Source organism: Mya arenaria, chromosome 11 (assembly GCF_026914265.1).
Source record: "Mya arenaria isolate MELC-2E11 chromosome 11, ASM2691426v1".
Lineage (NCBI taxonomy): Eukaryota > Metazoa > Mollusca > Bivalvia > Myida > Myidae > Mya > Mya arenaria.
Window position 1 is genome coordinate 6280123 of NC_069132.1, and position 27003 is coordinate 6307125.

Here is a 27003-nt window from a genome sequence, read left to right on the forward strand (position 1 = left end):
TAGCTTTGAATAAGCAGCCCGAAACCAGACCCGGCATATATCTTTTAACGATTTGCATTGGTTTTGAGTGCCGAAAGGAACCAATGACAACGCATGTTACATTTTTGACCTTTTCGGATAGCCTTAGTTGTTATTCTAACAACACAAAATGGATGAAAATATTCTGAAAAAAATATGTAGTAAAGCTAAATTAGACAGAGACAAAGGTTTTGAAGATATAACAAACTTTCTGAACGAGGCTGAAGATGCTGCCATCCCGGAGCTTGAGAAAAAATTTGCTGACATGTTGTCTGATAGCACAGCTGAATGGGAAACTAAACATGGAGCCCTCATGGGAGCCAAAGCTCTTATAAAGCATGGGAGAAGTAGCGAAGATTTCTCACAAATGTTGATATCAAAAGTGGGTGAATTGGCTGATGAGAGCGAGTTCAGAGTTCGAATTGCTGCTGGTAAATTTATATTTAATCTGTGCGCTAGTCTAAAATTATAGACGTGTTATACGGGATTCTTCCAATCCCTAACGTCTAAATGGGTTTGTGCCAAAACCAGGGGTGTTTTGAAAAATATTGAAATTGTATTAAGTGAAGTATTTTATGGTTTAAATTGATCATAAAGGTTTATATTCATATTTTATCATGTAAGTGAAATGTTATTTTGCACAAAATAAGCATTTAATGCATTAAAACACATTATTTACCTTTCCAATAAAACAAAAGTTGACTGACACAGACAACAATTATGCCAAGCGGAACAACTCGACCCAATCGTAATAACTGGGCCACCTCCGACAAGCTTCGAGATAGACCTCGTAAATACAATCGTAGCAACTCGGCCATGGCCGAAATATTCCGATTGTTTAAAAATTGTGCCCTGAAGCCTTGCAGGTGTCCTTAATGTATATATCGCTATGTTTTGACAGCAAGAAACCAGGTAAAAACAAAAATGGGTGCAAATCATGGTTGGTCGCGTTTTTGGGACTAGGACGATACTACTAAAGTAATTGTAGGAGTGTCTACATGGGGTCAATATTGTCTGTAGCATTACTTGAAAAGTCTACAAGATATTGACTTCAAAGTTTATATTCTGGTTTAGGTTGTAAATCCGAACAGTTCTGACGGTTTATTTAACAATACAGGTTTTGGTTACATAGTAACTTCAAACTTGGCATGAAACTTTTTTGGTTCTAACCTCAACATCTTCCAAAGTGTTCACAAAATATTTTAATTCATGGTCAAAAACCTTTCATTTTATACTTAAATCACCCTATACATGATGTCCTGGAGTATGTAAATTCTGATCGCTTTTAAAATTAATTTGTATATGAAAATTAATTGCTATTCCATAACTGTTGTGCTGTGAATGGGAATAAACTCAATCAAAATCAGTTAAGAAATTGAAAGATTAGAAATTGAAAGAGTGTCGTACCTTGCAAGAATTTTTTTTATTATTTCTTACCCATGGCAATGATTACGATTAAAGATATAATAAGCAATTATATAATAATTAAACAAAACTCATCAGAAACCAGATAACACAAATATGTTATGTTTGCATAAGAGGGAAGAAAAATAACAATGTAATAGCATAGTTGGCAACATAGATGTGTCTGCATATATATAACAGTTACAGTTGTTTATTTGTAACAAAAAACAGATCTGAAAAATGTGCACATGGTCTGTGACGTCATTCTCCACGTGCTACTGTCCTACATATTTACATTAAAGCTGCTTGGGACTATGACAGGGATTTTTAAGGATAATTAAAATTTCTAAATTTGTAGAAAGTTGCATTGCTTGCTTAGGAATTTAGGAATTTGAATCAAATAAACATTCTGTAGTTATTGTTTGTAAAAAGTGAAATGTTAAACAATAAACTTAAGTAATGTTTGTCTTAAACTTATAACAATAGCTTACATTCTTCAGAATGGATTGAATTTTTACTGTTAATAAACTTTAAATAATAGACAGTGACAATTGAATCTTGTAATGATTTTTAAAAAAACAGGCGATGTGCTTGGCAGCCTTTGTGCAAAGTTTGGACCAGATATCTACATCACAGTGAAGGCCAATGTACTAGAGGGAATAGCTACAAATCTGGAACGGGATCCTTTCACAGACAGCGTCATCTCAGAACAAGACGAGACTGAAAGACTCATAGAAAAATTGTCCAGTTCACCTCGTGGAGAGAAGGTTTTACCTTTGAATGATTTTAATAACTCTGCTTTTAGCTGACTGTTTTTAAAACAAGAGGGACCAGAAGTCAAAACTTCCAAATTAAATCCTGTTGAGAAGTATGAGTTTTGCATGTGATTCTCTTGTCTATCAATATTTAGTAAAATTGATATTACTGTTTTCATTGTACTGTTTTCATTGCTAACAGAAGTTCAGTACACGATTTCAGCAATTATTTCATAAATGTTTACATCTTACAGAGGCACAGTACAGAAGCAGCCCAGATATTTCATGACACAGCAGGCTGGAAATCTCTGGAAACATGGATGAAGTGAGTTAGGGAAACATGTTGATAATAGGGAGTCAAGGACTGGAATGATCTGTTTTTAGCTCTACTGGCCAAAGGCCAGAAGAGCTTATGCGATGGTAATGTGTACGTAGTATGTGCATCCGTGCGGTCGTGCGTTCGTGCGTCTGTAAACAATTGCTTGTGAACACGATACAGTCTTCATTTTTGATTGTATCTCGATGAAACTTGTACAGTATCTAGATATCCATTAGAGCTTGGTTCCTTTCGAAAACCAGCAAGATCTGCCCATGAACGCCTAGATTATGGGCCATGAAAGTTTTAAAGAAATGCTTTCTATTTTTAGCCAGGTCTGCATGAGCGAATTCTATTTTTAGCCAAGTTTACATGTACATGTAAATTCAAGTCTAGAGTTAAGGGAGAAAATTTGCAAGACTAGGATTTTGAGAGACAATTTGCTTTTTGCTTCTGCAGTTGATTATGTGAATTACTCTGCCTTGTTCTTGTTGAAAGCCCAAAGACCATTTTTTAGCTTTAAGTTCTGTAGTTTGCGCATTCATCTTAACAAAATTGGTTGTGAATGTTTAAGTTATGCACCTGGTGTCATTACTGGCCACACCCAGGGTTCACAGGTTTGGTAAACATAAATCTGGAAAGGTTTGAAAATCTTTTTGTGTGTTCGTGCATCCATCTCAGCACAACTGATTGTGAATGTTTGTTCAAATTGATCAATGTTGTCCTAGGATGCCCTTGACTTTGACCTTTTGACCAACTTTTTTAACTTTTAAAACTACAGAAATTTTTACTATGAGTACAGTTTTGAAAGCATTTTTTTTTTGTCGGATGACTTTTACTTTGCACATATTAAAATAGTTCATGCAGCTAATCTGCTTACAATACTTTCTGGGCTCAGATGTTGAACGTGCTACGTTTTCAGGTAACCCAAACACAAAACATAAACTATATGTCGGTTGCCTTTTACCCATACATACATGCTCTGGATTGATATGACCACAAAAGCCATGCCAGTAGAGCATAGGCCCTTTTGGGCCTCTTGTTTAAAGATAGTTAGGGATGGATTTAATATTAATTTCAATATGCTTCCAGAAGAGCAAAAACATTTAATTTCATTTAGTTGTGCAACATAATAATTATAAATCCGGGTACTGTGTTGTTGTGACAAAGATGTTCATAAGGGATGAGATGGTAATGAGAATACAGAGCTGTATTAATATTGGTCGCTGCCAATGCATATCAATACACATTTATCAGTGAAGTATTATGAAAAGATTCGCCAAAATTAAATGCTTATGTTTTAAATTCCCAAAATCAATATTAATCCGTTCCTGTGTCCAGGTATCTTGGGGTATTCATCACATATCTTATAGCTATAGTATTACCCATGAAATGGAATTGAAATGGTATTGAATCTGAGCTAAAATAAATTAGAGTGATTGTTGAACCTATGGCATCGCATTTTATAGAAATCAATAATTATCTATTTAGATGCCTGCAGTGTATTATAGAGGGTCTAGGCCAAGCGTTTAACCCCTTTGTGGACCAGGATCTCCTGGACCTGATATTCAGGGCACTCACCCACACCAACCGGTTCGTGCGGGAGACTGGCTACTATGTGTGCTCCAGCCTGGTTGCCTGTGGCTGTGTCCAGGAAGGTGAAAATATATATTTACTACTCTTGTTATTTGTATTTCTTTTCTTTACATTTTTCTGATCATAATATGCTAATTTACTGATTTCTTGGATATAAATTTTTTCTGTATTGTTGATGTTATGAGTGCTTGAATCAGATCATTTTGCTCACATTTATGTTTTAAAATAGTTCAAATATTCTAAGTTCTTGTATCTGAATGTTTTTATTAGAATTTAGCCAAAGGCTGCTAATCAAATTATGATGAAGGCTTTTGTGGGAGATTTATATTGTGGTATAGGCTTCTGCCTATCACTGAAACATTTGTGTATTTGAGCCTCATAAGGAATGTTCTCTAAAATGGTCACTAGCTTCTACCCAGGAATGGACTATTTGATTATAGCTTTCTTCACAATCACACCCCAAAAATGATGGTAAATTCTAGTTTTGAAAACAAAAAACATCCTGAATGTTTACCTGTACAATGGTAAATTCTAGTTTTTAAAACAAAGAACATCCTGAATGTTTACCTGTACAAGCTGTTTACCTATCCAGGTTCAGAGTCAGCCTTGTTGGATGAGGACAATGCCATACTGAAGTTTGGTCACCAGTTTGCTGACTACCTGGGTCGGGGGCTGGCAGACAACTGGAGTCAGGTAATTATCTATTTCTTATATTGCAAAATTCATTATGTTCCCTGTTTCCTGTTGTTAAGTAAAGGAATGTTTTAGCTTCTTACAAAAGTGTATATTTGACGAGGAAAAATGTTAAAATATTTTTCTAGCTTTGATGTCGTAGCATTAATTTTGACCATAACTCAGTCAAGCTTAATTAAACTTACAATAACATTTACATACTGTTTTTTTTTTATGTCCCACCACTTATGAAAACATTGTTCAAATTTGATGCAGCCTGGAAAAAACAGACTGATTTACAAAATATCCTGATTTCAAATATTTGTACTGTACAGGTGAGACTGGCTTCATCAGTTGCGACCAGGAAGTTTCTGCAGAGTCTGCCATCAGACGAGGCGAGACACCAGTTCTTCCCCGTCCTGCTGCCCCGCATGTGTCTGAACAGGTAGGCTTGATTATAAGGACTGCAATCAAGTGCGTGACCAGCTGACTGAAACTGCTTTCATTAAAGATCTGCAGATAGGTTGTTCCCTGAAAGTAGATCTTTTAATTTGTGTTAAACATATTGTTGTCTTTAAAAATCATTTAAGTTATATAGATTGTACTGAGAAATTATTCCTCATTTCAATTACATTACAGTTTTTAACTGATTTTCATGAGCATTATGCTTCTTTCTTTTTTTGCTCTAGTTGTTTTTAGCTTATTTGTTATTAGCAGTATTGTGATAGCATCATTGTTTGAACATTTTAACATTGGCCAACACTCGAGAACTTTTTTAAACATTTAATTGAAACTTGGTATATAAGTTGCCTGAGATGCATATGGACAAGGGTTGTGCAAGAAGTATGGCAACTGTTTACATACATTTTTGTGTCGCCTGAAAAGACGACATATAGGGGTTACTTTTGTCGGCTGCGGCGTCCGCGTCCCATTTTCGCTTATCCGGGGTATATCTCCTAAACTGTTAGTGGTATCAACATGAAATTTCATATGAAGATAGATCTAATTAAGGGCAAGTGCAGTGCACAAGAACTGTTACTCTTGCTACCATATTTTCAGAGTTATTGCTCTTTGTTATTTTTCATGCTTAAAGTTTTGTCCGGAGCATATCTTGTAGAATATAAGAGTTATCAACTTGAAATTTCATATGTAGATAGATCTCATGGAGGGCAAGTGCAGTGCACAATAACAGTAACTCTTGCTTTCTTAGTTTTAAAGTTATTGCCCTTTGTTAATTTTCTTGCTTAGGTTTTGTCCGTGGCATATCTCTTAAACTCTAGGAGGTATCAACCTGAAACTTATTCCGTAGGTATATCTGATTGAGGGAAAGTGCAGAGCACAAAAACCGTAACTCTTGCATCTATATGTTTAGAGTAATTGCCCTTTGTTAATTTTCATGCTTAAAGTTTTGTCCGGGGCATATCTTGAAGAATAAATAAGGTATCAACTTGAAACTTCATAGCTAGATAGATCTCATTGAGGGCAAGTGCAGTGCACAAGAACCGTAACTCTTGCTGCCATATTTTTAGAGTTATTGCCCTTTGTTAATTTTCATGCTTAGGTTTTGTCCGTGGCATATCTCGTAAACTATAGGAGGTATCAACCTGAAACTTATTCCGTAGGTATATCTGATTGAGGGAAAGTGCTGTGCACAAAAACCGTAACTCTTGCATCTTTATGTTTAGAGTTATTGCCCATTGTTAATTTTCATGCTTAAATTTTGTCTGTTGGTGAATTGGAGTCTTACTTCAGCCATCATGAACCGGTCTGGATAGCAGTTTAGACAGAAGCAAGACAGAAATGCTCATTTCACACCTGAAATCGTATTTATCCATTATCTTCAAATTATTTTTCAATGTCATTGACTTCAGTTTTTTTTGTGCATATTTTTAGCTCGACTATTCGAAGAATAGGTGGGCTATACTACTCGCTCCAGCGTCGGCGTCGGCGTCCGGTTAAAGTTTTAGGGCAAGTTGGGATTTTCACTTATAAGTCCAATACCCTTCATTCAATTGACTTAATACTTCACACAGTTGTTCAGGGCCATCACATGATGAGGTTAGATAACTCCATATTATTCTTTACACAGATTATGGCCCCTGATTGACTATGGAACTTAGGTTAAAGTTTTAGGGCAGGTAGGGATATTTATTAATAACTTCTATACCCTTTGTTCAAATGACTTAATACTTCAGACAGTTGTTCAGGACCATCACACAATAAGGTTACATAACTCCATATTATCCTTAATACAAGTTATGGCCCCTGATGGACTTTGGTTAAAGTTTTAGGGCAGGTTAAAGTTTTAGGGTATGTTGGGATTTTCACTTAAAAGTCCAATACCCTTCATTCAATTGACTTAATACTTCACACAGTTGTTCAGGGCCATCACATGATGAGGTTAGATAACTCCATATTATTCTTTACCAAGATTATGGCCCCTGATTGACTATGGAACTTAGGTTAAAGTTTAAGGGCAGGTTAGGTTTTATTAATAACTTTTATACCCTTTGTTCAATTGACTTAATACTTCACACAGTTGTTCAGGACCATCACACAATAAGTTTACATAACTCCATATTATTTTTAATACAAGTTATGGCCCCTGATTGACTTCGGTTAAAGTTTTAGGGCAAGTTGGGATTTTCACTTAAAACTCCAATACCATTCATTCAATTGACTTAATACTTCACACAGTTGTTCAGAGCCATCACATAATGAGGTTAGATAACTTCATATTATCTTTTATACAAATTATGGCCCCTGATTGACTATGGAACTTAGGTTAAAGTTTTAGGGCAGGTTGGGATATTTATTTAATAACTTCTTTACCCTTCATTCAATTGACTTAATACGTCACACAAGTGTTCAGGACCATCACCCAATGAGGTTACATAACTCCATATCCTTAATACAAGTTATGGCCCCTGATTGACTTAGGTTAAAGTTTTAGGCAAGTAAAAGTTAAGGGCAAGTTGGGATTTTAATAAAAAAAACTTCTATCCCTTTCATTCAATGCACTTAATAAAATTCAAAATTATTTACGACCATCTTACAACAAGAAACATAACTCCATTTTAACCCTCAATACAAATTATGTCCCTTGAATATTTTTTTATTTGTTTTTAAATTTCTTTTGACACTTTTACATTCTTAACCATATTTTTACCAAGGGAAAACTAGGAGGGCTATACTATATGGCCCTTGAATTTTTTTGTATTTTTTTTTTTAATTTCTTTTGAAAGGCATATTTATATATTCTTTACCACATTTTCATAATGGGAAATCAAGTTATTTGAATGACTTGCGTCATTTTTTCGGTGGTGGGAGGGCAGCATCAAAGTCACCTTATGTATTGAATAATTATGCCCCCCTTCGAAGAAGAGGGGTATATTGCTTTGCACAGGCATGTCGGTATGTCGGTCGGTTGGTCGGTCCGTCGGTAGACCAAAGCTTGTCCAAGTGATAACTCAACAATTCCTGGACGTATGGTCATCAAACTTGACATGAAGGTTGGGCCTGACCAGTAGATGACCCCTATTGTTTTTGAGGGTCATCGGGCCAAAGGTCAAGGTCACAGTGACCTTGAATGGTAAAAGGAGGTCCGAGTGATAACTCGACAATGCCTGCACCCTTGGCCCTCATTCTTGACTTGGAGGTTGGGCCTGACCAGTAGCTGACCCCTATTGTTTTTTGGGCCCATCGGGTCAAAGATCAAGGTCATAGTGACATTGAATAGTAAAAGGTTGTCCGAGTGATAACTCAACAATGCCTGCACCCATGGCCCTCATAATTGACTTGGAGGTTGGGCCTGACCAGTAGATGAACCCTATTGCTTTTGGGGGTCATCGGGCCAAAGGTCAAGGTCACAGTGACCTTGAATGGTAAAATGTTGTCCATGTGATAACTCGACAATGCCTACACCCATGGCCCTCAAACTTGACTTGGAGGTTGGGCCTGACCAGTAGATGACCCCTATTGTTTTTGGGGGTCATCGGGCCAAAGGTCAAGGTCACAGTGACCTTGAATGGTAAAAGGTTGTCCGTGTCATTACTCGACAATGCCTGCACCTATGGCCCTCAAACTTGACTTGGAGGTTGGGCCTGACCAGTAGATGACCCCTATTGTTTTTGGGGGTCATCGGGCCAAAGGTCAAGGTCACAGTGACCTTGAATGGTAAAGGGTTGTCTGAGTGATAACACGACAATGCCTGCACCCACGGCCATCAAACTTGAATTGGAGGTTGGGCCTGACCAGTAGATGGCCCCTATTGATTTTAGGGTTCATTGGGCCAAAGGTCAAGGTAACAGTGACTTGAACAATAAAAGGTTGCCAGAGTGATAACTCGACAATGCCTGCGCCCATGGCCCTCAAACTTGACTTGGAGGTTAGGCCTGACCAGTAGATGACCCCTATTGATTTAAGGGGTCAGAGGTCAAGGTCACAGTGACCTTGAAAGCAAACTCGACAATTCCTGGACCTATGGTCATCAAACTTGACATGAAGGTTGGGCCTGACCAGTAGATGACCCCTGTTGACTTTGGGGGTCATCAGGCCAAGGTCAAGGTCACAGTAACCTTTAACGCAAAAAGTTAGCAAATCTTCTCCCAGTGATATCTCAACAATGCCTAAATATATGATCATCAAACTTGACATGTAAGTTGGGCCTGACCAGGAGATGACCCTTATTGATTTTAGGAGTCATTGGGTCAAAGGTTAGATTCACAGTGACCTTGAATGCGAAAATGTTTCAAGTGATAATTGGACAATGCCTGCACCCATGGCCCTCAAACTTGACTTGGAGTTGTGTCTGACCTGTAGATGACCCCTTATGATTTAAGGGGTCATTGGATCAAAGGTCAAGGTTGCAGTGACCTTGAATGAAAAATGCTTGTCTGTGTGATAACTTGTCAATGCTTGCACCCATGGCCCTCAAACTTAACATTTAGATTTTTGGTGACCAGCTGATGACTACTATGGATTTTGAGGTCATAGAGTCAAAGGTCATGGTCATAACACACTCTATCCTCAAACTTTGAATGGTCATAATCTTAAAACTGCCTCAACGGCATACAATGTTAGCGACAAATCAGCTGTCATTTCGGTCCATGCATATTTCATTCAATTGTCCATATAATCCTGACAAACATCTCTTTTTTTAGTTAGGTTTGACATAAATAGACCAAACATGGTAATATTACATTGTTATTGTATTCACTTCTAAGTCAAAGCGGCAAAGTCGAGCGCGCTGTCTTACGACAACTCTTGTTGCTTATATAACCAATTGCTTGCTCCTGGCTTAACGTTGTTACCTTCAGTTCAAATGCCTGGGTGACCTACACTTGAAAGTTTAATGGCAACATCTATATCAACGTCTGGCGTCTATAAATGAATAAAATGCCAATCTAACAGCTATAATGACGACAGTAATTAATTCATCAGGCGACACATCCGACTCGCGGAGTTCTAGTTTGTTTAGAGGAATTTAAACAAAAATCCTTCTGTTGTGTTGAGAGGGATTCTGCTGTTGATGATGTCGGTACAAAGATGTTCATGAGAATTATTAGTTTTTCTTTAACATGTGGGCAAGTTCTTTAATAGGTGGGCATCATTATGATGTCACATGGTACTGGTATGTGCTTTTGATAACACAAAAGCAACTTTCAAATATTTCAAGTCATATAAGTACATATGTTTGTATTTTCGTATACAAATCAATCAGATCATTTTATATAATTTGGACTCCACCCATTTTGAACAGCCCCATTGCATACCATACCCCAATAAAATGCAAAAATTCGAATTTTAATCCTTAAATAAAATGATCTGATTGTTTAGACAGTTTCTAGAAGTAGTATATCAAGAAAGTGATACAACTCAATGGAAAACGGAAAATACTGGCATATCGTTATTCACTACTTAGTATTTTAAATGAGGTGCGAAAATGGCATAAATAATAGTTAAAGGTTAATCACACAAAATATATGTTTGTTATACATGTGCCCCTTTTCTGACTGAAAAAAACAACAACAGACTTGCATTTGCTTTGCAACAGTGTTTTTATGCTCATCTTCATGTGTCTATAAGTGTGTGTCATTTAACAGGTACTTTGTTCCTATAAGTGTGTGCTATGTTACAGGTATTACGTGGCGGAAGGTGTAAGGATCTACTCTCAAGACACATGGAAGCTAGTAGCAGGGACGGAGGGCAAACAGCTTGTGGAAAAATACATACAGCAAGTGGTATGGATTCATATCTTTTCAACTTGATTGTCTAAAATAATGAATATTCTTTTGCAAATTTGAAATGATATTTTAATTGTATGACATATATTTTGAACAGACTTTGCTGTAGAAAGATACTCTCACACAAACTCACTGAAAACAGTTTATATTTTAATCTGGAAATAATGAATTTCCTATTACCAGTTCTACTAATAACCAAAAATCTTTTTTGTAAAACAATAAAATTATTTCATATCATAATAGATATGTTATTAAATAAAACTGAGACACTTGTATTCCCTGATACAGGTTGATTACTACATAGAGGCGACAGAGGCTGATAACCATGCTGTACGGGAGGCGGCCTGTGCTTGTATTGCAGAACTGGGAGCTAAGGCACATTGTCCCTTAATAACTCAACTCTCATAATCTTGTGATGAAGCAATCATTCACTTATGCTTAAAGTATACCGAATATGTTGGAAACCTGATCTAAAATGTGATCAACAACTGTTTGTTTTTTTCAAGAGCAATCCATTAGCCTCTCCTATGCCATATGGGAAATATTATCTGAAAACATGTAAATATCCCCTAATTCAGGTTATCTCTATGCAATCCAAAATAACCCCCATATAGTTGTTATGGAAAATTTCACTGAGTCAGTATTTCAGTTATTTTCCCCCACAAAATAAGTACCGGTATGCCAGCTTACAAGTCAACCATTCCTTTGATCACAAATGTAAAGTGTGTTTCCACCCCTGATTAAAGCACTTTTACATGGACTATTGTTATTTTAACCAACAGGTCAGCAAAGAAGTGGTCCAATCAGAAATCCCCCGTCTACTGGATGCCCTGCTTGTATGCTTCAGTGACGATAGCTGGCCAGTCAGGGATGGTACGTGTCTGCTTCGCTCCATTTTAGTCTGGGTTGGCAGTCACTATAGTTGAAACTTAACAGCAATTACTATCCTTGAATGTAATTACAGCTTTGAACCTTAGTTGTAGCTCCATTGGTTATGTATATTGTTGTATGATTGATTTGGTCATATGTTAAAAGTATTACATTTTTCTGTCTGTCTGTACAAGAAAAATGTGATGATATTTAGTTCTTATTATGTGAAAATGTTTTAATGAAGGAAATAATGATCAAATAAGAAATGTCAGGTTGTGTTCACTAGATCATCATTATCTGATAGCTGCATCAATGTTATGTCAATGAAGAACACTCATTATTAGTTGTTGTTGTTTTCCAGCTGCTTGTGTGGCCTGTGGAAACTTTGTTCTCTGCTTCCCGGAAGATTCCAGGTAGGGTTTTGCTCCTTCAGGGCACAGGTATTGTAGAAATTTAAACAATTGCATTGCCATGTAAGGTGATATTTAAGGTCTGTAATCAATTTTACTTGAGGTATTTTTTATACTAAGATATGAATATAGATATGTTTGAATAGTGCTTACATTGATTCTTTAGAATATGAATATACTTGTAGGCTCCCTGACTTATACAAAACACACTTGTATCTAGCTATATTTGTCAGAAAAAAAGTTGAGGTACTATCATAGCATTGGTGTTTTTCTTCTTTTTATCATCACCTGTTGCATGCAGAAACTGTGAAAGATATCACTGTAAATTGTTGTACTGTAGTTTATTTTGACAATGACCATATTATGCAATTAGGTAGAAAATTCTTCAGTAATCTCCAGGACAACATTCTGTCAGTGAGCCAGGGGTCTGAGCTCACCCTCACTTTGTTATATAACACAGTTGTCTCTGTATTTCAGGTCGTCCCTGCCAGCTCTGTACCCATGGTTCTTCTGTAAGCCCCAGGACAACATTCTGTCAGTGGGCCAGGGGTCTGAGCTCACCCTCACTTTGTTATATAACACAGTTGTCTCTGTATTCCAGGTCGTCCCTGCCAGCTCTGTACCCATGGTTCTTCTGTAAGCCCCAGGACAACATTCTGTCAGTGGGCCAGGGGTCTGAGCTCACCCTCACTTTGTTATTTAACATAGCTGTCTCTGTATTTCAGGTCGTCCCTGCCAGCTCTGTACCCACTGTTCTTCTGTAAGCCACAGGACAACATTCTGTCAGTGAGCCAGGGGTCTGAGCTCACCCTCACTTTGTTATATAACACAGTTGTCTCTGTATTTCAGGTCGTCCCTGCCAGCTCTGTACCCACTGTTCTTCAGTAACCTTCAGGACAACATTACTCTGTCAAGCAGGGGGCAGCACTCGCCCTCACTATGTTAATTAACATAGCTGTCCTGTATTCCAGGTCGTCCCTGCCAGCTCTGTACCCATGGTTCTTCTGTAAGCCCCAGGACAACATTCTGTCAGTTGGCCAGGGGTCTGAGCTCACCCTCACTTTGTTATTTAACATAGCTGTCTCTGTATTTCAGGTCGTCCCTGCCAGCTCTGTACCCACTGTTCTTCTGTAAGCCCCAGGACAACATTCTGTCAGTGAGCCAGGGATCTGAGCTCACCCTCTCTTTGTTATTTAACATAGCTGTCTCTGTATTCCAGGTCGTCCCTGCCAGCTCTGTACCCACTGTTCTTCAGTAACCTCCAGGACAACATTCCCTCCGTCAGACAGGGGGCAGCACTCGCCCTAGCTAATGTTGTTAAGGCTTATGGTAATAACATTAAAACTTTTGCCCTTTTCAATTTGTGTTTCTTAAAATGTTTATTGGTCCTTGTATTTGGATACTTTTGTTTTTGGCACTGATATTTTGTATAGCTTAGACCACAAGGGTATCTCACGATTTTGTACCCTATATATAATCTAATGACAATGGATAATATATAGGGTAAACCATTGAGAGAAACCCTTGTGTTTTAGACCAGCATATTATCAAATCCTTTGTTGACCTCCTAGTCCAAAATGCAGTGATTAAGAAAGCAATTGTGATAACATGTTTCAGGTGAGGAATGTTTTAACGAGATTTATCAGAAGGTTAAGGAAGGGCTTGCTGGAGTTGAGAAACAGCCAGAGAATGCAGAGAAATACAGCAGCTTGGATAAAGGTGGGGTTTCCATAGGGCTTACAGCTTTATGTCATTTTTTCATAAGGCCCGTTTACATGTCAAGGAGTCCATCTTTGGATACACTCAGCCAATTGTTCAGCACTTCGTTAAAGTAAACAACTTAGTTAACTTTAAAATATTAACTACTTTGAAAGATTTCAGAACTCACTTGTGGTCTGCGGTATTTTACTTCATCAAACTGTTTCAGCTGTACTTGTTCGAATGAAATACATAAAACCAATCAAAACATATTTCAACATTTGAAAATTAACAACAATGAAGTTAACAACATTGTAAACAAATTTCTGAACTATTGGCCCACTGTAAGGTAGAGCTTAACAGTTTAAATGATCACATCATATTTTTTAGTTAGATATCGTTTAACAATTTCATGAATAGCATTCAATTGCTTTGTATATAATTATATTATACCATTAAGAAGTACATGTTTTTCACTATTTTCTAAGCTACATGGAACATTGTTTTTATCAGGTCCAGCTACATACGGTGTGGCGAAGAAGCTGCGTGACAATGACCAGGATCTGCATACGGACAGGCAGATGTACTCATGTGGGTCCCTGGCCCCTAAAATGGGGCGGGGTAAGAGGGAGGGGGGATGTATGGATCACAAGTTCCGTAAGGACCCGGAGCCATGGGAACTTGCTGATGGGTATTTAAATGTTTTATTCATTAATTAAACAATACCCATATATTGAATGTGGTTTTAATAGTTCTTCACAGCAGAATTTTACAAACCCCAGGCCCCAAATTATCGAAACATCAGCGTTATGTTTTCTTTAGCCAAACTACTTCCTTAAACTTAACTTTACCAATGAAAAATGCTTTCTATTCATTATCTTTACCATTGTTTTTGAAAAACATGTGTATATTAAAGGAGAACATTGCACAATTTATTTAAAAACAAAAACATTGTGCATAGCTTGATCTTGTTATAATGGAAATAAGATAAATTGTTTAAGAAATATGAGCCAGAAGATGTTCATTCTTTGGGAAGTACCACGAAAAAAATGTCTTATTTGGTTTATATAAGGCTTGAAGAAATGTACATTCATAAAGCCCTTGTACATGTTTTTAAAAATGTTCTTGAAATAAACAAAATGCTTAAGGCATCTGTTTTTACTGATACCTTAGATTAAACTTCTGATATTTTACAATATTCATGTAAATGGATGATGGATGTACCAGTAACAATCTTTTTGCAGCTGTATAAACGTGGTTGCTGAGCTGGCCCAGCTACAGAAGTTTGCTGCTAAGGTTGCTGAGTTGCTTCCCCTGGTGGTGAAGGCTGTGTCATTTGAACACTACACCCACCACCTCCATATGAAGGAAACACTCTGTCAGAGGGTAGGTTCACACATACAATGTACATGGATAAGATTCAGATCATTAACAGTTAAAAGAGAAACATCATTTGTTGAAATAAATGATATACATGTAAAATTTGTAGCTGCGTTGTTTTTCAAAGGAATTTAGAAGAAAAAAAGAATTGTGATAGCCTTGGTGTTGTTGCCGATGGTGTCCTTGTCATTCAAAAGCATTGACCTTGGCCATAGCTCAAAGACCGTTCTAGACATTCAATTGAAACTTGGTACACATGTTGCCAGGGACTATACATTCATGTATTGCAATGTCAATAACTCTGACTTCAATGTTTGTTCAGTGGAAATATTCATGTGGAAATATATTTCTCATGTAAAAAAAGAAAAAAAACAAGAAAATTAAAATATACTGCGAAATCATTTATATTTGTTGGAATGGAATTTCGTGGTTTTACGAAAGTTTACATTTTCGTGAGTACTTGAATTGGTGGTGTTTCTGTTTTGAAAAAAATTCAGAAACTGCAATCGTCTGCATAATCTCCACGTGTTGGGCACGTGATTTCTGTCTTCTAGGTAAAGATAGGCGAAGCCATTAAATATCAATTAAGAATGGTGCAAACTGTGAAAACACCGAGAAGGTGTGTATATATGAGTAAACAATCAATGTAATTGATTAAATATTTCATTCAAGAAAATATTCGAGTACCTACATTCAACACACACATCTCGTAAAACTTGAGATTTTCATGAGCAGCACACGTAACAGCACGTGTTTCTGTCATTTGGTTGATAAAAACACAATAAAATGATTTGTTTTATTATTTCTTAAAGGCAGATTCATATATTAACAAAACAATTATAGTAAGACATACAGTGAGTTCGGTATTTACGCTGTATACTGCGACCTCTGTTAAGGGCTATTCCAGTAAAACATATGTCCCACCCCAGGAAGGCACTTTCAAAATGGACCATCCCCCTTCAGAAGTTTATTTGATGAGAAAAGAACCCCCTTTAGAATATTTTCTGAGCAAATTCGGACCCCCTTGAGAAGTTTATTTTTTTTTACGTCTATATGCAAAGATTATTTGCAATTACTCTTTTGTAACTCTTTGATCAGGTGAGCTATATAGGACCTTATAGCTCACCCTAGCCAATCATCACCCATAGATTTTCAAATCTTTGCTCGAATAGGTTTCATATAAGATCACATCTGCACCCAATAAGTTAATTATTATAACTAGGTCAACAGACATGGCGCGCGCCAAATGAACTTCGAGCAGCCAATGGGCACGCTGTATACGGCCTTGTTCGATGATTGGCTTAGAAACTAGGGTGAACTATAAGTCGGTTACAGCTCATGTAATGGAAAATAACAAAACTTATTACTGGGCTTCGCTTGTAATAAATTTTGTTATTTTCCATTAATAAATTTGGTTATTTTCCATTATATGGACTATAACCTACACACCACGGTTCTCTTGTTTCTTCATATGTTGCTATAAGTGCATATTAAGCCACATGAGGCTGCTTGTTTGTTCCCTTGAATCGGTGTATATTTCTTGAATAAAATTATTTGTTTTGGCCTTAACCTAACAATTGTTTCTTTTATATTCCTATCCAAGTATGGAAATAATTTTGTTATATTTAGCTCAAGGAACTGAAAATGTATATTGAATTAACACATGAACATGACCGACGGAAGATGTGATGTTCTTCCAGCATTTCCAGCTCATTTGTTGGACTAGAATGCTCGCAGGCCAAATGTGGATAACAGACACCTAATGATCCCAAAAGCTCACCATAAGCTAAAGTAATACCTATAAGTTTCATAGAACCATTCAAACATTAAACTATCAAGTGACAATCACTGCAATGTAGAGATGCCATTAAATGGGATCTATACTCCTGTATAACACTGATTTTCAACATCTTTGGTCATTTAAAGGCGGTCGGTTATCCTTACCCTCTGTTCCCGGGTGAAACAATACTAAGCCAAATCGCAGAGGTGGAGGCCTGACTCGAACTCGGAACCTTCAGGTTACTAACCTAGCATATTACCAGCTGTGTCATCGAGGCCTTCATTATTTAGATATTTCAAATTAAATTTGAACAAGAAAATGTGTCCATGGAACACGGATGCCTCGTTCGGCAGTCAGATGGATGGATGAACAGATGGACAAATGTAGGGTCACAAATACAAATATATTTTTATATATTTAACAATTAAACAAAAGAACTTTAAACAAGTATTAAATCAAATAAACATTTAACAAAAATTATTTTTGAAGAGCATTAACATTTAATATCATATTACCAAGTACGCCGAGAGTCCGATACAACGATTCGTATCCCACCCTCCGTTGGTAATCTGTTTATTATATGCCTCTATTCTGTGTCTAAGGGTTAAATTCACACAGTAACATAGATTCTAACATGATACGTGACATTGCCACTGTAAACAAAGAACAAAAACGATTGTTGTAAATTCCGCAATGAATAACAGTTGACGTTTTGACGTCATTGTTTACTTAACGACGTCAATGGTTGCTATTCGACGTGAGCTACAGTGGAATACGGAATCGGATTCCACTCAGTGGAATACAAGGTTCCGTATTCCACTCTAGGAATACAAGGGAAAATACCCGATATCAGAGAGAGGCATATAATAAATGTTTATATTGGTATTGAGCCTTTGCAAGTTAATCTAGCATCTATGTACAAAGATACATTAATACGGATCTATTCTATAAAGATTCACCACACCAGTTTATTACCTTTGATTCTCCAATTGGGAACACTTATAATTGAACGATCCCCAAAGTGCAACATAATGAAGTCAAAATGCCATTATTTGGGGACTATACTATAGCCACCACTATTCTATGTTTACCATTGATTGGGGATCGCTCAAGTACAAGCTACTCCTGCAGCTGTAATATATCATTTTTACAATTCAATAGCAGTATTTACGGAACATTTTTTTCAAAGTTCACAAAAAAAGAGAGTGAATTCTCATCATTTAATACATGGGTGAAAGTGTTTGAAACTGAAAAGCCCGAAATAGCCATGGGAAACCGCATGGATGAAAAACAAAATCATGTATTAATGCAACAAAGTCCACAAGTACAAAAAAAATCGGCAGCACTTCCCCATAGGACAGAGCCAAATTTGATTTATATAATACTGTTGCATGACTTTTAAATAGGAGTTGGACAAGACAGAAATAGAAAAGGCTTGGTCTAGTATTTCTGACTCGTAATTGGCTAGTGCCCGTGTTCAGAAATACCACCTTTTCCCAGTTAGATAGACAATAAAACTCTGTTACCTGTTATCCCAGTCTTCTGATTAGATCATGCAAATTCTGATGTTCGCTTTATTGTTTAAATCCTAAGCATATATGCCTCTACAAATTCACTAGACATATACATTATTGACAGTCCGCAAGACACCATTCTCCGTTTCTGGTTAAAAAATTCTCTGTTATTCAGTCATTCTATAGTTATTTATAGCAACTTCCGAAACTTTGAAAAATCATTAAAAAATGACGGAAAAACTAAACAGATTGTGTTGACAGAACTTTTCCTATATAGATCTATATGTTGGAAAAAAGATGTGGAAGATCGGAACTGACCGAGAATGTACGATTTACGATAACGGCAAGAACGGTGGATAACGGCAAGAAACTTTCACCCATGTAATTATATACAACCTAAAAATAACTTGTGGTCGAAATGTTAAGGGGACGAAACATTCGGATTTATAACATTTACGCAATACGTACAAATTATGATTTCTAATAAAATTCTAGACAACTGTTGTCAATTTGGTATACTTACCACGAAACGTATCCACACATGCGGCGCAACTATTGGTTTCTAGCCAATTTTGTAGGTTGGTCTTCGACCACGACTTTACAAATTCTGGCGCCTCCGCCATCTTGTTGTCAAGGGACGCAACTTCTTCTGATTTCCGGTACCGCGGAACCGACTCGTAATATCGCGAAAATTTGTATCCAAACCAATTCTGTACACGACGTTCGGTAAAATATGTTATATGGATAAAAAAAACCCGGTATTTCACCATCGGGCAGTGAATATAAATGAGCAGATACGGTCAGAAGCAAAAAAGAAAATGACGCCCCCCCTATAGAAGCGAAATTGGACTTATCACCACCCCCTACAGTAGCAAATTAAGAAAAAGACCTACCCCCTACAGAATTTCTTTATTTTGCCGTCCTGAGGTGGGACATATGTTTAACTGGAATAGCCCTAAGAATATACTAGAGTATGTACATAGCAAGGCAATTGAAAAAGTGAATAAAAGGTCTATATTTCGTGGGATCTTTAATTTGTGTATCACCTTTTCCACTAAAACCAAGAACATTAATGGCACACGAACATTATTCATTTTACAGTAAACCTCTACGAATTGCTAAGGATGATTTTCTTTTCCCCCTATGGAAAGCCTATTTTCAGATTACTTCTGGGATTTCAAAGCTTATGTCATTAAATATTTCAGGCTGGAATATCAAATTACGCAACACCTTGTCTTTTCAGCTACCTCATATTGCCACAGGGCTAGGGAAGAGGTATTTCAAGATGTACCTAGAGATCTTCTTTGATGCCATATTCACCAGCCTTGTAAGTTCTTTGATGCCATATTCACCAGCTTTGCAAGTTCTTTGATGCCATATTCACCAGCCTTGTAAGTTCTTTTATGCCATATTCACCAGCCTTGCAAGTTCTTTGATGCCATATTCACCAGCCTTGTAAGTTCTTTGATGCCATATTCACCAGCCTTGTAAGTTCTTTGATGCCATATTCACCAGCCTTGTAAGTTCTTGGATGCCATATTTACCAGCCTTGTAAGTTCTTTGATGCCATATTCACCAGCCTTGTAAGTTTTTTGATGCCATATTCACCAGCCTTGTAAGTTCTTTTATGCCATATTCACCAGCCTTGCAAGTTCTTTGATGCCATATTCACCAGCCTTGTAAGTTCTTTTATGCCATATTCACCAGCCTTGCAAGTTCTTTGATGCCATATTCACCAGCCTTGCAAGTTCTTTGATGCCATATTCACCAGCCTTGTAAGTTCTTTGATGCCATATTCACCAGCCTTGTAAGTTCTTTGATGCCATATTCACCAGCCTTGTAAGTTCTTTGATGCCATATTCACCAGCCTTGTAAGTTCTTTGATGCCATATTCACCAGCCTTGCAAGTTCTTTGATTTAAAATTTTCTAGCCTTCTGATTTCTTTGAGCTTTCTTGTAACAGATTGTGTACTAAGAGTTTCTTACAGAGAATTTTTCATTTTGTATGCACATTTTCATTCTGAAAACAATCAAATTTAAGGAAAATTCAGAACACATTATTATTAGTAATGCCAGTATTCCTAGTTGAATAACGTGTTCAAACATCAATATTGAAACACATTTAGTAGTTGTACATGTACAAGAAATGCTGACTTTTTATTTTTATCCATCGCTACCATGTCTGTATTTTGTTTTGGAATTATGCTATATAAACCAAGCAAATCAATGTAAATGGAGATTCCTGTAAAATAAAAAGTTATACTACCCATTTACTTAATGTTTGAACATTGGAAATGATCAATACACTCATATGACTGATATATTTTCAGGGCTGTGACAATGCGCTGACATCTACAGCAGCCCACAACTGTCTGTCTGAGCTGGCCAAGTTTCTGGGCCCATCCATTCTCAAGGGTCGCATTGAACAATATAATCCAAGGTTAGTTAAATAGCCAGAATTCTATTATATATTTTACTGTAGATGTAGACTAGAAAATCTTAAAACAGTATAGACATATGATTTTTCTATATTTCTCATTGCTATATATCAGGGCATTTCATAACTCATTTACAAAGTATATAAATCTTACAGGTACTTGGAGAGACTGCCTCCAGACATTGACCATCCAGGCATGATGTCGGGCCACGCTCCAATGATGGGAGCCAGACCTCCACCCCTAGCGATGGGATCACACCATCCCCCACCCTTCTCTGGGCTCAGCCCCACTGCTTTCCCGGGCGCCTCCTTCCCTTTTCCAGGGCCCCCAGGGGGAGGGGCACCTGGTTTTCCACCCCAGGGGTCAGACACAACAGTGTTCCCCAGGGCAGGGCTTGGACTCTCAAACTCACCAGGCTCTCGGAATGGGAACATGCCACAACAGGATGGTGGACAAAAATAATGTTGTATAGAATGAATTAGATGGAGAATGTTGTGAAACAGTTGTCCAGTCATCTGTGATGTAACAAGTGATGAACAAATAGTTTGCATTTGGTGATTTTAGTGTTTTATTTCAAGTTTTGTTCCAGTGTGCTACCTGTTAATCTTAATGGCATCCTGTGCAGTGTTTGTATATGCTGATGTTGCATTAACATGGTTTGAATTTAACTTTGAGGAGCACTCGCAAAATTTCGCGAGTGCTTTTTGAGGCAACTCGCAAAATGAAAAATCAACTTGCAATTTTATTATTTGCTTTATTCCCTTATAATATTGTCTAATTAAAGAAGAAATTTACACTTAAGACATATTCTGAATATTAAAAAGTATCAATCTTGAGTAACTCGGTTACTAGAACTTGTTGATGGCTTATTCTTTTTGGGGGTACTGAAAGACTTATCAGATGCTGGCCGCTTTTTGATAACAAAGCTGTCCAATAATTTGATATTGTTCACTTTGTAAATTTACCCTCGCCATCGGGTAATACTCATTCGGCAAGCACGCTACAGATTTAATTAAGTCTAGAAGTATTAAACACAATAACATTATCAATTTCAAATAAATAAAAGCAACAGTAAATGTAGCGTGGATGCTTTGGACCATGAAATATATCGATCGTCGAAGTCAATTCACTTTGACAGTTGGGCGGAAATATATTCAAAGGGTGATGGGGTTTTCATATAGTGCGCGAAAGCGCTAAATTGAGCCAATGATTGAGCTAGGTGATTACGTCATATGTATTCACTTTGTATCATGCACGTCTCGGAGCATCCCGGAAAGATTCGAGATAAATCTCGGCCTTTTCCGTATTTGTTCTTTTTTTGAAAACTTACTAGAGCGTGACTCTGTACTGTCTTCTTTATACTGGTAGTGTAAACATGCCACTTATAGGCTGTTTACACTCGACTTCGTAGCGGAATTATGTTCATGTTTATTCCCCTCTCCCCAAGTTATATCATGGCCGTTGTACAAGGTGCAGTTATATCACGGCCGTTGTAGAAGGTGCAGTTATATCATGGCCGTTGTAGAAGGTGCAGTTATATCATGGCCGTTGTAGAAGGTGCAGTTATATCATGGCCGTTGTACAAGGTGCAGTTATATCATGGCCGTTGTAGAAGTAGAATGAGCAGTTATATCATGGCTGTTGTACAAGGTGCAGTTATATCATGGCCGTTGTACAAGGTGCAGTTATATCATGGCTGTTGTAGAAGGTGCAGTTATATCATGGCCGTTGTACAAGGTGCAGTTATATCATGGCTGTTGTACAAGGTGCAGTTATATCACGGCCGTTGTAGAAGGTGCAGTTATATCACGGCCGTTGTAGAAGGTGCAGTTATATCATGGCCGTTGTAGAAGGTGCAGTTATATCACGGCCGTTGTAGAAGGTGCAGTTATATCACGGCCGTTGTACAAGGTGCAGTTATATCACGGCCGTTGTACAAGGTGCAGTTATATCATGGCCGTTGTACAAGGTGCAGTTATATCATGGCCGTTGTACAAGGTGCAGTTATATCATGGCTGTTGTAGAAGGTGCAGTTATATCATGGCTGTTGTACAAGGTGCAGTTATATCATGGCTGTTGTACAAGGTGCAGTTATATCATGGCCGTTGTACAAGGTGCAGTTATATCATGGCCGTTGTAGAAGGCGCAGTTACATGTATATCATGGCTGTTGTAGAATGAGCAGTTATATCATGGCTGTTGTACAAGGTGCAGTTATATCATGGCCGTTGTACAAGGTGCAGTTATATCATAGCTGTTGTACAAGGTGCAGTTATATCATGGCTGTTGTACAAGGTGCAGTTATATCATGGCTGTTGTAGAAGGTGCAGTTATATCATGGCGGTTGTACAAGGTGCAGTTATATCATGGCCGTTGTACAAGGTGCAGTTATATCATGGCCGTTGTACAAGGTGCAGTTATATCACGGCCGTTGTACAAGGTGCAGTTATATCATGGCTGTTGTAGAAGGTGCAGTTATATCATGGCCGTTGTAGAAGGTGCAGTTATATCATGGCCGTTGTAGAAGGTGCAGTTATATCACGGCCGTTGTACAAGGTGCAGTTATATCATGGCTGTTGTAGAAGGTGCAGTTATATCATGGCCGTTGTAGAAGGTGCAGTTATATCACGGCCGTTGTACAAGGTGCAGTTATATCACGGCCGTTGTACAAGGTGCAGTTATATCACGGCCGTTGTACAAGGTGCAGTTATATCATGGCTGTTGTAGAAGGTGCAGTTATATCATGGCCGTTGTAGAAGGTGCAGTTATATCACGGCCGTTGTACAAGGTGCAGTTATATCACGGCCGTTGTACAAGGTGCAGTTATATCATGGCCGTTGTACAAGGTGCAGTTATATCATAGCTGTTGTACAAGGTGCAGTTATATCATGGCTGTTGTACAAGGTGCAGTTATATCATGGCCGTTGTAGAAGGTGCAGTTATATCATGGCCGTTGTACAAGGTGCAGTTATATCATGGCTGTTGTACAAGGTGCAGTTATATCATGGCCGTTGTAGAAGGTGCAGTTATATCATGGCTGTTGTAGAAGGTGCAGTTATATCATGGCCGTTGTAGAAGGTGCAGTTATATCATGGCTGTTGTAGAAGGTGCAGTTATATCATGGCCGTTGTACAAGGTGCAGTTATATCATGGCTGTTGTACAAGGTGCAGTTATATCATGGCCGTTGTAGAAGGTGCAGTTATATCATGGCGGTTGTACAAGGTGCAGTTATATCATGGCCGTTGTACAAGGTGCAGTTATATCATGGCTGTTGTAGAAGGTGCAGTTATATCATGGCTGTTGTACAAGGTGCAGTTATATCATGGCCGTTGTAGAAGGTGCAGTTATATCATGGCGGTTGTACAAGGTGCAGTTATATCACGGCCGTTGTACAAGGTGCAGTTATATCACGGCCGTTGTAGAAGGTGCAGTTATATCATGGCTGTTGTACAAGGTGCAGTTATATCACGGCCGTTGTACAAGGTGCAGTTATATCACGGCCGTTGTACAAGGTGCAGTTATATCATGGCTGTTGTACAAGGTGCAGTTATATCATAGCTGTTGTACAAGGTGCAGTTATATCATGGCCGTTGTAGAAGGTGCAGTTATATCATGGCTGTTGTACAAGGTGCAGTTATATCATAGCTGTTGTACAAGGTGCAGTTATATCATGGCTGTTGTACAATGTGCAGTTATATCATGGCCGTTGTAGAAGGTGCAGTTATATCATGGCTGTTGTACAAGGTGCAGTTATATCATGGCTGTTGTACAAGGTGCAGTTATATCATGGCCGTTGTAGAAGGTGCAGTTATATCATGGCCGTTGTACAAGGTGCAGTTATATCATGGCTGTTGTAGAAGGTGCAGTTATATCATGGCCGTTGTAGAAGGTGCAGTTATATCATGGCCGTTGTAGAAGGTGCAGTTATATCATGGCTGTTGTAGAAGGTGCAGTTATATCATGGCCGTTGTACAAGGTGCAGTTATATCATGGCTGTTGTACAAGGTGCAGTTATATCATGGCTGTTGTAGAAGGCGCAGTTACATGTATATCATGGCTGTTGATGGTATAATTGTTGTTTTTCTACAAATGCATGGTTTAAATAAATAGATAGCATTTTGAATCTTTAATATAAATTTGTATTTTCTATACTGATATCATAATATTCTAACTCCTTACTCAAATAAATATTTTAGAAAAGAAGATGAGGCAGTTGAAACTTGTGGAATCATAGCCATGTATAGATCTTTATAATGATGTGCTGTAATTGTTGAATGGGAGATAACTACTTATTGCTTAGTGATTAGGAAATAAGTTATTTCCCCTTGGTTCTGTAATTTTATAGCTTTTCTACAGTCTTAAGGTGCATTTATAGAACTCTCTGTCATTTAATAATTAAGGACAGTCAAAATAATGGTTTTTGCCATTCCTCAAATTAATCCACCTGTCTATGGTTAGTTTTCAGTCCTTCGTGTAGGTTGTGTTTTGTTCAACATTTAAAAGAAATGTTAACATTATCTGATAATGAGTACTCACTGTTTTCACAATTTTTATCGATAGGATACCGGTATGAGTTTGTCATTTACTATTTATAACGCACCACACGTCCCTGTCGTTCTGTTATTTTAGAGATTTAAACGAATCAAGTCATAGTTAGCGATCTTCGGTCATACACAACGCAGTTTCATCCTGTCGAGGAATCGGGCCTTACCTTTATACTGGTGAGACTTTCAAATCTTCTCAAACTCAGTTTAGTCACGTTCCTGTCTCAAATGTTATACCAACAGAACTTAATACCCAGTAAACGATGTCTTTTCAACGGCTTGTTAAACTTTTGAGATTGTTTTCATTTATCAAGACTAAGCCATATTTATTTGTGTAAACTGTAGGATATAGTTTATTGTAAGAAATGGTTTAATTGCTACACTGCACCTGCACGTGGGATCACTTTTTACTTAAATAAAAAACATAAACATATTACCAAAAAAAATATGGGCACTTTTATGACACTGAACTTTTTAGCATGAATTTTTATGATCGGTTTAACTTTCTCCAAACATTGCTTTGTTTGTTTTATAAAAACAATGTTGGAATAATGTTACTTAGGTTGTAAATCCATATTAATTGCCATTGAATTTAGCTAAGACGTGTTGGTTACCACGACAGCTTCCTTTTCTTTTGACCAACGTTTGGATTGACTCATTTTGGCCACGTTTCTACAAAGGCAGTAAACAATTCGGACAGCCAATAATACAACAGTTCCACATCTACAGCAGTTAATTAATTCTGCTCCTATCTGTCACAGAAGAACTATCTAGATAATTGATAACAATGGACGCATTCCAACCTTCAGCTACATAATCGGCCATTGGCCACATCCTGGCAACTTGAGAGCCCGTGTAATAAACCCGAGCCCGCGCTCTGATTAATCTCGGAAGATCAGGTCTGTGGCCCTCCGCCTATAGATACTTGCTAATCCTTGAAGATTGATACCTTCATCTACAAACTATAGGATGATACACTATGGCTTATGAGCTCTACGTAAATCTTGCGCTCAAAAGGAAAATTTTGTCCAAAATTAAATCTCGGCTTTTCATGTAACGGTTGGCATATTTGTAAAATACATCAGCTCGACGATTTATAGCATCCATTTAGAGCCCATGGCGGTTCCAGTAATCTCGGCGTTATATTTTGGTATGCCTGATTGATTCGGGATGAACAATTAATCGTCGACACTTACTTGAAGTATGTTCTGGCTGTCAATTTGATAATAATTGCGTTTTTGATGTACACGATTTATCCTTCAAATCTTTGTAGTTGACGGCTGTAAAAAGTCGCCACGTTTTTCATGTAAATTACTAATCCTTTGGTATCGTGGAATACGACCAAGTTATAATTGAAAAGAGA

The 27003-nt window shown here is 37.6% G+C and overlaps 1 protein-coding gene across 1 annotated transcript; it reads left to right on the plus strand.

Moving 5' to 3' along the window:
- The first annotated feature begins 142 nt into the window (after positions 1–142).
- Positions 143–21932, plus strand: LOC128209830 (uncharacterized). The gene is made up of 17 exons (XM_052914070.1): positions 143–449; positions 2005–2189; positions 2432–2502; positions 3985–4151; positions 4682–4782; positions 5097–5206; positions 10901–11003; positions 11295–11381; positions 11789–11879; positions 12238–12289; positions 13506–13615; positions 13904–14005; positions 14498–14675; positions 15229–15370; positions 19902–19985; positions 20989–21098; positions 21252–21932. Exons 1-17 carry the CDS (start codon positions 149–151, stop codon positions 21556–21558), a joined length of 2301 nt encoding a protein of 766 aa, XP_052770030.1. The 5' UTR covers positions 143–148; the 3' UTR covers positions 21559–21932.
- Positions 21933–27003: the final 5071 nt, after the last annotated feature.